At 38.6% G+C, this 17,454-nt stretch overlaps 1 protein-coding gene across 1 annotated transcript; it reads right to left on the bottom strand.

Annotated features, from left to right (window-relative positions):
- Positions 1 to 1,372: 1,372 nt before the first annotated feature.
- Positions 1,373 to 14,582, bottom strand: LOC140239900 (translation initiation factor eIF2B subunit delta-like). The gene is made up of 11 exons (XM_072319712.1): positions 14,549 to 14,582; positions 12,890 to 13,174; positions 10,904 to 11,048; positions 10,065 to 10,162; positions 8,858 to 9,033; positions 8,149 to 8,256; positions 7,648 to 7,750; positions 5,282 to 5,412; positions 4,599 to 4,776; positions 2,963 to 3,143; positions 1,373 to 2,260 (listed from the first exon to the last, which is right to left on the bottom strand). The coding sequence occupies exons 2-11, from the start codon at positions 13,136 to 13,138 to the stop codon at positions 2,061 to 2,063; spliced, it is 1,569 nt and encodes a 522-aa protein (XP_072175813.1). The 5' UTR covers positions 13,139 to 13,174; positions 14,549 to 14,582; the 3' UTR covers positions 1,373 to 2,060.
- Between the last annotated feature and the right edge of the window lie 2,872 nt (positions 14,583 to 17,454).

Below are 17,454 nucleotides of genomic sequence, written 5' to 3'. Positions count from 1 at the left end.
ATACTGTTTTGTTTGGCTATAATGAAATTTTGATATACTTAAAGACAACTGCCAGTCTTATGGTCCTCATTATAACGGGAGTCTCTTGTACATACAATGTACATGTACTGTAAAACAAGGCATGTTCGTGTGCATTTTAATTTCGCAAATTTCGCGAGAGCTAAGATTCACGAAATTAAAATGCAGATGAAAGTCCTCGTCTACACTATACGCATTGAATCTTGAGGCAACGTGCGAAGATTTTATGCCGTAAAAAAGGCCGTCGGCTCCAATTTGCATGCCAAATTTCATGCCGCAAAAATATCATGTTTTACAGTACATGAATATGGTGCTGAATTGCTGGCATTCATGGCATCATTTACACAGTGACATTTCTGTTGATTGTTGATGTATTGCTTAGATAATAATTACAATTTACAAATACTCGTCATTAAATAGTGTTGCATACAATGAGGTAAAATATTTCTTTTCCATATATGAGCCATCTGTTCATATGAAATTGTTTTTGTCAATCAATTTTCAATGTAAAGCCTCTGTCAGAACCAAAGTTATAAATGATTCTCAAATCTAGAGCACATTTGAAAAGATAACATTTCTATATATGTCTCTGATTGCTATTTCTTTGCAAGGGTCTGTCCCATTTTATGCACATTCAATGATTTCAACCAAGTCCATTCGACCTTTCTCCAGTTTCCTCAGCAAGCTAAAAAGCAAACTTTCATCTTTGAAGATCTGTATGTGGTACTGTAAAAGTGGAAATTTTTGTGGTGTTGAAATTTTTGCACATTTCGCGCAATCAGAAACTAGCACAAAAATAGAAGCGCACAAATATTTTTGCTTGCCATAGTTTTGTATGTTCCTGTAGTTGATGTCTTGATACTGCAAATATAAAAACATGCGACACTCTTCTTATCCAGCTGAACACCAAAAATTAGTCACGCAAAAATATATCCACTTTTACAGTATGCTGTAAAAACTGGGATTGACATTTCAATATACTTGGCATATGAATCAGTTTTGTTTAGACATTAGGAACATGGCAGATGTATAAGTGTGGGTCCATGAAACAGCGCCCTCTTGAATACTCACATCTGTGTACCTTTAGCAAAGTCATGCAGATTGACCAAATGACAGCCCTTCATGGTTGATGTTGCACTATTAATAGGGAGGGGTGATGACAAGAGGTGTCCAGAACCTGGACTGCTCATGGAATAGATTCAAACATTAATCCTCTAGCACCTTCAGGGTCCTTGAGATGTCTTCTACTCACCAAAAGATGCAGTGTATTTCTGCATGGTTTAGATTGATAGCTTTGACAATTACCCCCCCCCCCCATACTTATTTTTCACAAATTGCCACACACTGGAGTGCTTTCTTCACCAAATGGCCCCAATGACTGGACATTAGTAATCCACATAATCCTTATTGTGTCATCATGACCTTATGGACTGAGGTACATGGTTACAGCAGGGTGGGCTTGCTTTTGTGCTTTTGTACTCCTGGCTAAAGTTTCAATGGATACCTGAATGCTTTGAAGAAGCTTGGCAGTAAATCAACCTACATGCCTGGGCACATAAAAGGTTTAGTATTCCACAAATTCCATGACTTCCAATAAGTCAATCAAGTCACCTGCTATAACTCACAGAACCTTCCATGTCATTCACACACCACTAGCAATGATGGCCAAGGTTTGCCTTTAGGACAGAGAATTCAAATCAAGAGATTCTTACATTGCTTAAATGGATTCCATCTGCTTTATCATTCCATGAATGGTAAAGCCAGGGTCAGAGACACAAGTTTTAATGCCAACCATGTCTGCTATCCAAATGTATGTGCCCTGAAAGGCTGAAATGTCTCTAATCGAGAGTCACTATTCTGAATCCTTATGGATTATTTGAAAGGAAGTTCTCTTCACTGGGCCAGACCTAAAACGAAACATCCAACTCACTCAGGGTTGGAAGGGTAAATGTCCAATGATGGAATTTTACACTGGCCAGCTCTGGAAATCCTACTGATGAATAATACGACTCCATGCAGACAAAATATAATCGGTAGGGTTTTCAACCCTCAATGTTCTTGACCCTGAGTACGACAGGTACCGACGTGCAAGGCAGCATCCCAAGTTCGGTGATCACCATGGAGACGAAGTCGGGAGGAGTGACATCATAGACAAGATTGAGGAGGCTGAGAGAGTTGATGTCCCGCCAATTGTCAAGGTTGCTCTTGGGTCGTCTGACAGAGACCAAGTCCTCAGGGTCACCTGGCAAATTGGAATGAAAATCGGAATTTAGATATACAGATTATTGGCTGATATTGGAGAATGACACAAAGAAAATCTTATCCAACATTATCCAGATTCAAAATCATATACCAAGAATCGTTCTTGAAATCTGGTAGTGAGATGAATTGTTAATTTCATACATCTTCATCATATTTCCTTGGATTATTACATGGAAGTTTACTCTTCATTATAAATGGGCATATGCACTATCTGTCATGTCATTCGACATTGGAATTTTACATAAAAAGAAGGGAAAAAAAAAGGGATTGTAAAGCTCTTGTCATAACTTTCTTTGAAACAGGTGACAACATACTGAGAAGTATGAATACGTTGCAGATAAAAAAATTTCTTGTTGGATGTGATCACCCAGATCTCCAGAGACCAGGAAACCCAGTAGGTGAAGTGGTACTGTATACACCATATATTTAGCAAGTCTAAATTTTCGCAAATCAAGACTTCCCGATGATTTCGTGAGTGGTTAAATTCATGATCGTGGAGTACTGTACTGAACAGAGAATACACGTACATCACATTCATATCGGGATCAGAGTAAATATTTTCACGAGTCTTTAATTTCGCATATTGCAGCTGACTCGCGAAAATAAAAACCTCACTAAATATTTGTCATATACAGTATATTATAGCACCTCACACAGTTTGACAAAATGACATCTAACATACCTAGCTCATTTGTGACAAAGCTGTCCGTCTGAACCCTGTCGCTGAACTTGTATGTCTCACAGCACACGAGAACTGGGACATTGTAGGCCTTCGCTACCATGGCGATGACTGATGACCCCACTCTCGACATCACATAGCCATTGGCTAATAGGGCATGGGCCCCTAGGAACACTTTAGAAACCTGGGGAGAAATATGGAAGTTCTACAAATGAATACCAAGGTACGTCCAATGCGAACATAGTACACCTCTTCATAATTTTGCCCTAAAAAGTGACTTAAAACGGGCATTGTTTGAAGATTTTCATGGTGGTAAAATTTTCGTAATGGATGGTTTCATGATACACCAGGTATTCTTTCTTGGATGTGAATGTGGTCCTAAACAGGACCTACTGGCACTCAATCTCAATATTTGGGTAACTGTTTTTTACCATCCAGGGGAAAATTCTTGTGAGGACTGCAAGAACATGCTTACCGAAACATTGACATTGAGTAGGTCATTTTCAGGACTACACACAAACCCAACCATCCACCACTGAATGATTTCAAAACGTAAGAATACATACAGTATGTGTGCTTGTGTCATCAAGTTAGGATGAATAGTGCTCCTGAAGCATAAGGTGTAACACACCCTACAATCTGCAAGGAATATATAATTGTAATGATAACACATCCATACATCCAATACTAAGAAATCATGTTGTTTTCTCTGATTGCTTCCAGAAGAGAAACCATGTGTCTTGTTGTACTCCTGCAAGATGATTAAAAACTAATGCTCTGCTACATTCAAGCTTGGCATCAGTAATAGTATTGTTTGTGAAAAGACCATTTTGTACTGCACCTTGAAAGGTTCCATCAATGCAAACCATTATGATTTCAGTTTCTTAAATGAAAAGAAATCTCTGTGGAATGACAGCAAAGGCAAATCAATGCCTACTCTTCATACTACAGTTGAACCTCTATTATCCGGCCTCCCTTTATCCGGATCTCTCTATTATCCGGACGCAATCTCGCCGTGATTTTTTGATCTTTTTTTAATAATTACGGGAGGAAACACACATGAATTACATATACTTGATACATTTCTTAATAATTATTTAGGTAAATCATCCCAAGAATTTATAAAAGAAAATGATTTCCGCTTGCAAACACGAACCTCTATTTTGGGGTCTGTTACTGAGTGTAACAATGAAAAGGTCGCAGTATACACATTACTACATGTGGTACTACAATGGGCTACATCAGTACATGTGTATGTGTATGTACCATAGAGCTCTATTATACGGTATGTACATGTATAAAGCATTGAGTCTCCCGTATCCGGCCAAATCCCTTATCCGGATGAGCCCCGGTCCCGACTTGTCCGGATACGAGAGGTTCAACTGTATGTCAATGCATTTCCAAACATTTCTGATCATGGTCATGCTCAAATTGTTCAGTATCATAAAAATACTGTGAGTGTTTTTACTCTCAGCTTCAAAGTTCTGACTTCACATACATCTAAACTATACATAAAGATCATATTATAGTAGGCTGGTGAAACTCTAAAAAGATGAAAGTCTCTATGTGTTGCTTGAGCAATGCTGGAAACCAACAATAGCATACAAGTATCTGGATGGTTCTCTAGGTCTTTTTGTACCTCAGGCATCATATAGGAAATAGCGTTGATGAGTACGTATGTACACTTGATGCCCGCCGCCACCAGCCGACGAATTCCTTCTCGTCCCTCGACCTTTGGCCGGCTGTCCACCATGACGACCCGGAACTTGATGCCAGATTTGTGGGCGTCGCAGAGGACCTTCCTGATTAATGAGGAGCTGGATTGAAAGACAGGAAGAGATGAAAATCCTGCAGAAATCTGTGTTTTACATCTGCATGGCTTCAATTCTGAAAACCCATCATATGAACTGTGTGTTGTATTTTTTTTACACCTATGTCAAAGCTAGGTCATGACGAAGTTCAATTAAAAGTTTATCATGAGCTTACGGGAAACTATTAACACATAGGAGATTAGTCCCCGAGTATAGTCAGACAGATGTCTGTGGGAAATACATGTCATAGCAATATTAGTTTGTCCTCAGCGTGGCGACTCTAAATCTGCAGAAATCAACACAATTTTTTTTTTTTTTTTCACTTTAAGACAACAAATCACAGCGAATCAGATTTCTTGCCACTTGTGCTATATTGTAGTACTGCAGAAGAGCAAATTGGACATATTTTATGTCATGAAAATGAAAAAAGATTCTTTTTCTCTAACAGAAAGTAAACTATCTGTCATTGTAAAATAAAATTTTGTGAAATTCTGAAAAAGTTCCCTCTTACCAGCTGTAAATGAGAATCACATCTCCATCTTTGATCTTTTTGCAGGCAAATGTCGTTGAGATGGCTTCTTGGGCCAGGAAGATCTTCTCCTTGATGTAGAGGTCAATGCACTCTAAAAGTCGCTGTTTGGCCTATGGGTGTGGAGGATGTTTAAAGACATACAGGAGGAAGAAAAAAACACATTTTCACAATTATTAAACTTTGAAGATGACAGCAAAAGATTGATAAAAGGCAAAAACAATCATTATGGCTCCAAGGGTAATGCAAAACCCTCTTATCTACACAGGGTAACTGAAACTCCCTACAAGACAAGTGACAAGTATGGACATAATATGCCTATTCAAAGTACTAGTATGGGGCAATTGCTCAAATGTCCCATATCTAAAAGTGCAAGAGATTCTCTTCATATTGCCCTGTCTATGTGTGTATCAAACTTGTTCTGGCATTCTGCAGTATTTTGAAGCTAATTTCACACCCCAATTCCCACCCCCATCCCCACAGACCCATACACATTCTTGCAGATCTTTTGTGCTTCAAATTTGTGGGTGGCGAGGTGGGTTCACTCAGGCACTACCATGTCTGCCTCATGAACCAAAGGCCTCAACTTCAAGGCCCACTGTGAACTAAGCATGCATTAACATACTACCCCTTCTGCTATTTAAAGTGGCAATAGACTCCATTCACATGAAAGAACCTAAAAAAGGTACAATTTTTTTTACAGAGTCACAGCCCATGCAAATGTGAGATCCAGCTTCACCTCTTGTGAAGAGCAAAGGTACAAAACTGGTTAAGTGCACCACCCCACAACCCCGCTGGTATGGGGTGAAAATGGAACTGATCTCTTCTTGTCTGCCACAGGTGACAAGCAATGGTCAGCAAAACAAGAAACAAGTATGAGCTGTGACAAATTTTTAATCAGTTATCGCCCTCTTTACAAAGTGCATTGGTAAGATCGCAACTGCTGATCTACAATCTAACAAACATGTTAGAAACTAGATATATCGCTACAGCGACTGATACATGCCTCCGCCATAATGTATGGTTCTCCTAATAGGTGTATAGTACAATGTCTTGACAATGTGTGATGACAGTTTCACACAATTGGCAAAATATTAAAATGACAGGTTTGACACAAATGTGCTGAATGTTCACTTTCCTAGAACTAGGTTCAATTGGATGAATGATTAAAATGTCAGAGTGCAGGTATTTGGGGAACTGATGATTTTTACTTGACTTTTGACCCTTTTATAAGTTTATGCATTGAGTAATTTTCAAGGTATTGAGAAAAAGTATAATTTCAGTATCAAATGGGAAAATAGCATTATCTAAACCTTTCGTTTGACCTTTGACCTCACAGTTCCACAGAGAATCACTGTTAGGTAGAACATGCATAAATATGTAAGATTCATGATGATACCTTGAGTTACTTTCGAGATATGGAGGAAAAAGTGCAATTTAGCACTTTCACTTGACCTTTTACCTTTTGACCTTTGACCTTTTGGCAAGAAACTTCCCCAAAAATATATATTGGGTAATACATGCAATACATCAAGTTTAAAAAAAAAAAAAAACCTTCAGGCATACTGCATTTTAAGGAAAGTAGTGATATTTTGAGGAGTTGACCTTGACCTTTGACCCCATGACCTTTGACCCATGACCCCCAACTTCCCTAGATAATCACTGCCCATCGGTACAAGCATATATACTAAGTTCCATGAAGATACCTTGAACCATTTGCGAGATATGGAGAAAAACATGAAATTTCAAAAAAAAAATTCACAAAATAACCTGTGACCTTTGACCTTTGACCCTGTGACCCTAAAATCCACACAAAGTATTATCCCCCAAGGATATACCCTCATACCAAGTTTGATGTAAAACCACCTCATGGTTCTTGAGATATCGACAAAAACAAAACGGGACGGACGGACGGACGGACGGACGACCCGAAAACATAATGCCTCCGGCCACTTCGTTGCGGAGGCATAAAAAGAACTAGTAGGATTCAAACCTGTCATCTCCAGGTCGGAATGTCAGAATTTCAGAGCCTGGGCATTTGTTCTAAGTTCATCACTGCCAACAACCAGGGATAGCCTGGTGGTAGGGCTGCTGCCTGGAAAGCAGTAGATGACAGGTTCGAATCCTACGGGTTCCTTTTTCTGAAATGCCTTTCAAAATGTAGACCAGCAGTTGCAATCTGATAATATACTTTGTGTACAGATAGTGACAACCAATACTTTGTCATGGCACATATTCATTCCTCTACATGAATGATTATCTCTTTCTTTCAAGAAACAATTATGTAAGTGGTTCCTGATTAAAGAGGAAAAGTGTAATTCTATCAAGTCAATGATCGGCCAGCTCACCTCTTTGTCTGGCATTCCTTGGGGGATGTGATTGATCTGCATCTTGAGGTATTTGATGGCATTCCCCATGCTGACTGACTTGGGTCTACACTGGTTCAGAAAGCTTCACCATGCAGAAAGGTAAGAGATAAATGTAACAGAATACCGGTCGGTACTCACAAAAGCTGCAAACATATCAATTCATCCTTTACCTCAATGCTTATAGGGAGATAAAAGGTATTATTAAGTAATAATGATTTAATAAGGGGAAGAAACAGTGAATATCTATGAACATGAAACCGTTATGTGCTTGTTCAAAACGATTGTTGCTATGGCTTACAACCAGAATGGATGTGGTAGAAGGGTGTGTAACCTGCTGCCTCTAAAATTCAAATATTCCAACTTTTAAGCTGTAAGTACATGGTTGCCACCTTTGTCATGAGCAACAGAAAGGGGTCTTTTTTCTGTTCACAACACAGCAGTTATATAATGAAAAAGAAAAAGGTTGCCATGGTTACTTACTTGATGTAGGGCTTTATTCTGCTCTCGAGGTCCCTGGACAGGTCCTTCTGAGGGGGTGTGGTATAGTCTACTATGACCTTCTTAAAAGCAACTAGTAGAGCTATGCATCTGTGTCAAAAGCAGGGAAAGGGAAAAACCATTTATAATTCTGTACATGTTCAAACAAGTGTCTTGCACACATCTAAAACTTACTACAGGGGTGCCAACCTTGTTTAACAGCATTGCAGTATTCTGAGGACTGAAAAGGCATATTTTTGGTGGAAGAACAGTATTTTTACCTTTCTGCAATAGACATGTGTAGTAATGACATTGGGGGAAAATTGTATTTTCCATAATATTTGCCACATTTTGGGTAAACAAAAAGTACAGAATACTGCAATAAAAGTAACAACTGGCATCTCTTTTACTATCATACAAGGTACATGTATGTAGAGTGAGATTCATTCGTATTTGTTGCAAAAAGAAACTTGTTAGAGCACTTCCCGTTAAAATGTTTTCATGCTAGTGGTGCCAGAGGATCCAGTGGAAATAATCACGAAATTTCAAAGCTACATGGCAATATCATCTAACTAAATGCATAACAACATCACAGAAAATGCAGAATGCCATTCAATCCCGGGACAAAGGATGCACCATGGCACTTAAATCCCTTCTTAACAGTATTTTGGGGATTTGGAAAGCCATAGCTTAAGCTCACATTACTACTGACCTCGAGTTTGCTCCCGAAATTATTCCTTCAGCATACTGCAGACCCAGCTTGATGATGGCGGGGTGGATGCCTCCTGACGCAAAGCTGAGCTCGCTGGTCAGCGACACCTGTCGCTCAAACTGGGTCAAGTGTGAGAAGAGGCTGACCTTCTTCTGACTCTCCGGTCTCTTGGGAACCTGTGGGTACAGAGGTCAAAGGTCAGTCATGTATAGAGAGACCACGTGACATTGGCTTGGGAAGTGACTGGCTACCCACTGGTCTTGGGATTACAAACCAGTTAAGATGATGGTTGTCATACATATTTGACTACTTTAATAGATGAAAAGCACAGGATATCTATAGCACTCTGGATTTGACAGGTAACATCCTATGCTTCGAACATGACGTGTGATAAAATGGTTAAAGGTACTGTTTACCATTGGGAGCAGTGATTTAAAAAAAAAATGTTCAAGATACCACATTTGATGCATATGTGTAGGTCAGTTGTATCACAAAACACCCTACAATGCAACAATTTTGAAATAAAGCCTAACATATCAGGAGATATCACTATTTTTCTCAATAAACCATAACTGTAGACGATTTAGTCTAGGACCATTTTCATTATAACTATTGTTCACATTTTCTATATGTAACAATACTTAACATTGATTATACAGATTTTTCTCAGTCAAATCATACATGCTTTTTATATACTCACTGCTTTATACAGATTTTGCTAATGTCCTCATTTACTTCATTTATTTTACTAAACCCTTATAGGCTTTGTTTGCCAATTTGTATGTCCCCTGGTGCACTTTCTATGCCAACTGGCTCAGATGTCTAGAAACTAATTGTACTTGCTAATAAATAGAGATTATCTTATCTCTTTAATCCCTATTGTGCATCCATGGCCCCCTATTGTTATGTCCCAGTGGGCTGGCCAACTTACAAGTTTGGAGGGATTACTGTACCTAAATGCTGGTAAAATAGTAAGAGAGGTTTCTAATACAGTCAAGTGCACACAAAGGAAGAAGTATGGATTAATTTTGGAGCATCTCAACATGTTTTGGCAAAGTTCAGTTTGGTGTTGTTGTTGTTGTTTTAAAGAACGAAAGGAGAAAGTTTGGTGTTTTAGTATGAGCACTCCTGCCAATGAGAAATACCTGCTTTCACTCTAAAGCCTACAGTGACATTTTTGAATCAAGGAGGAAACAAAATAACTTACTTGTTGCCTTTCCAATTTTTTAGCCATCCTCTTTTGGACATTTGGGTCGTCAAGTTTGATGTCATCTGACACTCGGTACATGTCCTTCTTGCTGTGTGCTGCTGAAAATAGCACAGGATTATTAGTGAATTATTCCATTGAATTACACTGATTTGCATATCACAGGTATAAAATGTGTCATAGGTATAAAATGTTGCATATCATAGACCTGTATAAAAGCTGATGTCATCAGCCAAACAATTTCTTCATTTTCTGATGAAATACCACAGAGCAGAAACACATCCTTACAGTTTGGTTGATATCCTACACTGTAAATATACGTACAGTTTGTAGATACATGTAGATTAAAGGCACCAAATATATTGAGCAGGTGCCTGTTTTCTTCCTCCATATAATCACAATTTGAAGATTTTAATTGCAGACAGTGACTGTAAACACATAATGAAGACATATAATATGCATGGATGTTATTCTCTGTTTACATGTACATCACTGACACTGCCTGGCAAAGATGCTGTATATACTAGTACACACTATGCTGTCATGCTTTGAAGTATGACACACTCTGTCAAAGTAGGAATTTTCAGCCAGTTGCTCTGTGGGGAAAAAAAAAAAATCATAAGTCCTTTATTTTTACTCACTCTCAACAGATAACATGTGAAAATGTAAATTCTTCTGGACAACATTGAAAGTTGTTTTTGTTTATCTGTTTTATATTTCGAGGGGGGGTGGATACGCAATTTTTTTTTTTGTACTCGGACATCATATCGCAGGAGAGACACAAAAACTTCCACACCTCCCAAAACATTTCAGTACATGAATGTATAATTATAATTCACCTTCTGCAGGTTGTTTGGTGGGCTTGCTCTGAGAGGCATTGGCAGTGGTTCCACCAGCCTGACTGGTTCCCCCAGCACTTGATCCTGTCCCACTGGGTGCTGGTTCCCCAGACTTCTTGGCTATCTTTGCTGCTCTTTCTGCTTCCTGTTGGGGGAAAATTATTTTAATAAATCAGTCCCATTTTCTAACTTTTCACTGTTTTACAGCCTCACTGTAACATTTTGGTACATAATCCCAGTGTAATTTGTTCATGCGTGCTGTATTAAAAAGCAACATCTCTGTGAACAAGCACATATACCTCACTGTGCAAAGATTACTGCAGAAAACACTTGAAATAGTACAATAACCTGTTCTGAATTCAGTTGATTACTCCTAGAATAATATTAATTCGTTAGAGCTCTATGAATCAAATATAAATGATAAGAAAGGAGTTTCTGATAGACGCCATTTTCCCAAGATAGGTGAATTGATGAGGGCCAATACATGTCTTTATTGCACTGATAATTCTATAAACATGATATCACACAAACCAAGTCTTGATGCCTATTCACTGTTGAAGACAAGCTGATTTTTCTACAACACAGATTTCCATTGAAACATGCCCAAGTATACTTGAAGTAGCGGTACTGTATTCTTTAAAGGTAGGGGATACCTTTTACAGACCTCCCAAAATGCAGCAAAACATTAAGTATGAACCTCAGGGGACTTGTTTAGGCCACTGCTGAGAAATTTGGAAGTCAACAGTTATCTACAATTTGAATAATGCACAAAACTCAACTACTCAGTAGTTCTGTGTGTCAGCCACACTTAAGCCTTTTTGTTGCAGTCTTCTGTATTTTTTTTATCTATAAACACAAATCTAAAAGTATAAGAGCTGATGTAATAACATATAGAGTGTGTGGCAAGAATGTACATAGAAATGTTTGTAAGTTTTGATGAACTTTCTTCACAAAATATACATGATGGACACACATGCAGCGCATGGGTCTGCAAAGGTAGCCTAGTAATGTACTGGAATTTACGGTGAGCCCCGAAAAAAAATCAATTCAAAATCTAACGGTCAATAAAAATGTACTAAATGTTACCTTCCACTTTCAATACTTTATGGGAGTTTCTAAAATGATACTCTCTTCAACATACCACTGTATTTATCCAACTCTTCATTTTAAAAGGCATGCAAATGGGATTCCCTACCTTTAAAAAGATTATTCAAATAATGCCTCACTTAACCAGTAATTATAAATGATCAAATTTCCATTATGTTATATTTTCACTCCACACTGTGCATTTCAACTGAGCCATTGCATATCTAGCACCTACAACGCATCACTATTTCAGGCAAACTAAAACTGATATAGCATCAAAAATTTGCAAAATGTAATTCATGGGGACCTAACATCCAGCACACACCCATCACAGGGACAACACCACCACCAACGCATCCACAACATCCTGAACAACACAATGATCTGCCAAAATGCAGAAGCACCTATGTACTAGATGTTTCAAAAAACATTTCCCACTTTTGATTCTTAATAATTAAAAAACTATCCATACCTCCAGGCAAAATTGTAAAAGTAATGCGTGTACACTATTTAGTGCGCATTCAGCAACACAATTGTACTAGACTGATATACATGTAGCTGATTATTTCAGGGTTACCGGTATGTCTTCGTGTTACTGTATAAGTTGTTACTTTCGTGAATTTCGCGAATCACAGTTGGATCGTGAATTTAACAACACGCGAAATTGTCTCCATGCGCTTTGTTAATAGAGCATTAATGTAAGAATTGCCGTCGATTCACGAAAACAACATCTCGCGAAAATGTCTGTGACCTCCTCATCAATCGCGAAAATAACAGCGTATACACTATATTTACAGTGTACATGTATCCGCAGGTGTGTGCATATACGTGTTTGTGTGTCCAGTGGGAGATTCAAAATGCTTGCAAGAACCACAAGAAAAGGATAAAGTTTTGTCCTACCTGTTTTGCTCTTCTTTCTGCCTTTAGCTCTGCTTTGCTCTTCTGTGGAGCTCCATCCTTAGACCCTTGCAGAGCCTCCTTCTCCTTTTTCTCCTTCTCCTCCTGCAACTGTTTCAACTTCAAGGCCTTTCTCTCCTTCTTGGACAACTTCTTCTCCTCGCTACCGTCTGCTGCAGCCCCATCTTTCTGTGTTAGCTTGCCCTTCGCAGGGTCCGCGACAGTGGCAGTGGAAACTGCCGCCTCTGCCATCGTGTCTGTTTTAGGATGTACTGTATGAGATACAGACTGGAGATAAAACAAAACATATCAAAATAAGAATGAGTAACAACAATGACAAATACAGTAACCTGCAATATCATAATGAAAAAAAAAAAAAAAACAGCAATAGAGCTCTGAGGAAGCATTGGAAAAGGACGAGGAAGAAAAAAAGAATTTAAAGACGAGAGAACTCATGGTGAAGTGTAATGAGATGAAAGGAGAAAGACTGAGAATACCCAAAGCAAACAGAGAGGATAGAGATCTAGAAGCTTTGATCTGTACCAATATAGGTAGGTAGGTACAACAGTGTGTGTGGTAGACCGATAAATCTGCCTGCCTCTTGTTCATCAGTGGCCTCTTGTTCAATAACCGTACTGTTGGTAACACGGTCAGCCCCTTGCGAGGCCTTTATAGCTACATAGCATGCACTAGATAAACGACATACAAATACTTAATAGCATTAACTTTAGTTCTATTTACCAGCACTCACTCAGCAGCTGTCATGATCATGTCAGCAGGTAAAGTTCACAAATTAATTAGTCATTCATATTTAGATACATTGTAAACAGATGCATTGTCAATATCAATGCCTCATACTATAAATGCAAAAATGGGCATGCCAATCTACCAGTACCATTTGTATAATGTAGAAACTTAGGCGATTAAGAATAGGAAACAACAGAAAAGATTAAGAATCCCAAGCGCTTGTAGACCTAGCAGTATACAGAAAGATCCGTCTGTCCGGAGGAGTCTTTAATTTTTTTTTGCCAGACGCAGCTCAGTCTCCGCGGAACATTCCCCGACGGACAGATACAGACCGATCTTTCGGTCAAACCTAGCAACTTCTAGTACTATTACTAGTGAGTAGTGTAGGCTAGTAGTACGTAGTAGTCGGTGGTAAATTAGTACCCCAGCCCAAGCAAGGATTTATGGTCAACAGTTTCGCAATAAATGATAAATAAGCAACCAAGATCACGACACAACGGGTGTCTAATATGGCATGAAATTCAATCTTTAGCTCAAGACAATATTGAAAAACCTTTCAACGTCTCTCTCTGGGCTTGTCGTCACAATGCGTCAAATGCGTGCTCTGAATCAATCTCTCTTTCGCCGCTTATCATGCGTTCTTGCACTGAATAGATCTAGATCTACTCGTATACGCTCATGTCCAAGTTTTGCTGAATACTCACAATTTATCAACCGTATGGGACTAGGAATGAGATACATCTGGATGCACAGCTCATGGCCATGGGTACACCAGATCTCGTTCATTCATTCAACTTCTAAGCCTTTGTCTTTTCCTTATTTATAGCTTCAGCCTAGGAAGGTATATAATCAGTCAATTTTCTTGCAAGCAATAGTGACTTACACTCAGAAAGCGTACAATTATCATTTTCTTACCCACTGTCAGTGTCACTAGACACGATGCTGAATGCACACAGTATCAACAAAGATCGTAGGATCCGTCTACGATCTTTGGTATCAATATAAAAGCCTGATGATGAAATTGTGACCTGCTGCGCTGCGCCTGCCTAGGTTGTACAAAGCCTGTTCCATGACTGTTATACGTGTAGCATAATGTGCACTGGTAGTATGGTGTATTTGATCTCAGTTGAAGTTGTAATAATTGCCTTTTTGGAGTTTCATGTGAACCAATTATGGTTGCAGTAGCATGTCAATCATTCATAAATCACTTTAGATTGAACTCTTGGCCGTCTTTAGCACCCCGCACAAGCCACCCTTTCGCTCAACAAGTTGACACCCCCATATATATAATGTAGTGTACCCACTCAACTAATTTGTCGGGAAGTATACTACACACATGTCATGGCAAATTGCCCCTACCAAAGTCAGACGAACCATCGATGTATGTTTGTATTCCACCCTGATTTCCGTGATAGCGACAAGCCTACTGTTTTCAGTTTTACAACGAGTTTCATCCGTGTAGACACTTCCACAGAGGACGAAATTAATTACATTAAGATGACAGTTACGGGTAAGTTAGAATGAGACGTTTCATTTGCATCTTTTCCACCGCTCATATCGATAACTTCCCTTGCAACTTGGAACTTGGAGCTTGGCGGTTTTACCACGTAAACCCACTCTCTCGCAACTTGATAAGGCGGTATTTCGGTCACAAAGATAACTTGGTATTGAGCAAAGAGGCATTGGGGCGCGCTCGAATTGAAGAGAATAAAAGCATGGGCTTGGCACCGGTGAATCAGAATTTGTATGTATGTACTGCATCATGACCCAAATGCTTACTCGATGACATGATTATATATCGTAATGGAAAGCATAAAGTATACTGATTTCAATACATACTGTTTGTTTTCTGATTTTACTTCTTTTTTTACACATTGAAGCGAAAAGGGATACTCTTTTGATGCGCTAGGTTTAGTGGCAAGGTCTAGAAACAGAAGTTTAAACGAAGATGTGATATCAAAGGTTCATGCTGCATTACAGAGATATATCGCAGTGGTAAAAATGACATAGTATTTCGAACACTTGACCATGGTTTAGGCCCTATCGATAATCGTGTGATTATGGATAATATTCTAAGGAATGACCACACCTCTTCTCGGCTCGTGCGGCACTAGGAACGCAGTATAGACAGCAATCAATCCGCCATCACTCTGACTACTATACTACACTGTCACTCCTAGATTGCTATACTTATACTGCAACTATATGACTACTTATGGTGCTTACTAATATGATATAGTCGTGTGGTTCTGCTGCTCCCACTGTTCCTTATTGTACTCATATACTTCTACTAGAGTTGATTACCTCTTCTTTGATTTCTTGTACTACCACATACGACACTTCTACTTCTACTTCGACCACTATGATTACTACTTCTACTAGGCATACTAGACCATTACTGCTACGTATTACAGCTTTTACTTATACTACTATAAAATAGCAGTATACTGCTGCTTTATTATTTTATTGTTACTACTGCTATTACTACTACTTCTACATCTACCTCTGCTTCTGCTGCTGTTGATGCCGCTACTATTAGGCCTATACTAACTATCATTATTATCAATATTACTTCACCTAGATTTACTACTATACTAGCGCTCCTAGAATTCACTCCGTTTGATTGATTAGTGCGAATTTGTATAGGAGCTTTAAAATTTCAATGGCGCACAGCGATTATATTATGCAGTGTACAATGATATAAGATTGGGGATGCACATCATGAAGCTGCAATATTGACACGAATCCCGCATGCAAAATGACATCACACACCCTATATACCATACTTACCATACCGATAATGATGAGTCCAATATAGGAAATAGCAGCGATGAAAATAAAGGTAAGAGTGTATAGTGTTTTAGTATGATGACTTTCTTTATATAAAAGTAATATGCCTAACATTGCAATTATTCTTATGGTGATGATAAGGACCAAGAGTGCGTATGTTTTCAATTTACAGTCATACTGAGGGTTTATTTACATGTCATACAAACCACCTACAAGATCTCATTTCAGCAGCATATCAGACATGACAGAAGTCTCATTCTAACATTAGCATCTTCAATATTCAAATGTTGTCCTTCTTTTATCTATTCTGTTACTATTTCTAGAATCAATCAATGTTCATTGTAGGACCTATAATAAATGTATTGCAAGAACTAATTAGTATGCGTTGTGTGTTATCAGAAAGCAAGCGACATTAAGCAAAGGCAGATTGTAACCACAGCCTTCAGAAGACGCGCGATAACGATAATATTGATTTTCTCTCTCGATGTATATTGACTCCTGTCGGCTGAGTTTGGTTGTCAATTTCCCGCCTACCTTTATGAATTAAACCAGGACCGACGTGACCTTGAAGAAAGCTCTTGTGTGTGCAATACAGACAATGTTTTTGACGTGTAAGCAATCGATGTTGTCAGTGTTATAGGAGTAGGGTATATAGACTGCTCGTTTCGTGGGACTTTAAGCCCGCTGCATCTAAAACATCGTATAATTGGAAGTATGCGTGGCTTTTTTTTTTTCTTTTGAAACTTTTTATTCATCAGATAATTGACATGTCCATCAAAACAACACTGGTCATGGATTAAGTTACAAAACAAAAAAAAAATGTTACGAATTAGATCAAACAGCATAAGGTGCACATAGTGGTTTTATGGTACTGTATGAGTGAGGATAAGGATCAAAATGATTTTTCTACAGGGAACCAGTTCTGTTGAATTGTGATGAATTTCTCCAGTTTCTTTTTGATTGGCAATAGTAAGCAATGGTAAGTGCTATGTATTTTGTGTTCTGCATACAACATATCAATTTAGATAAAC

This window comes from Diadema setosum, chromosome 16, assembly GCF_964275005.1.
Source record: "Diadema setosum chromosome 16, eeDiaSeto1, whole genome shotgun sequence".
NCBI classification, from domain to species: Eukaryota; Metazoa; Echinodermata; class Echinoidea; order Diadematoida; family Diadematidae; genus Diadema; species Diadema setosum.
The sequence above is the reverse complement of the archived record's forward strand: the minus strand, read 5'-3'. Positions and strand labels throughout refer to the sequence as shown.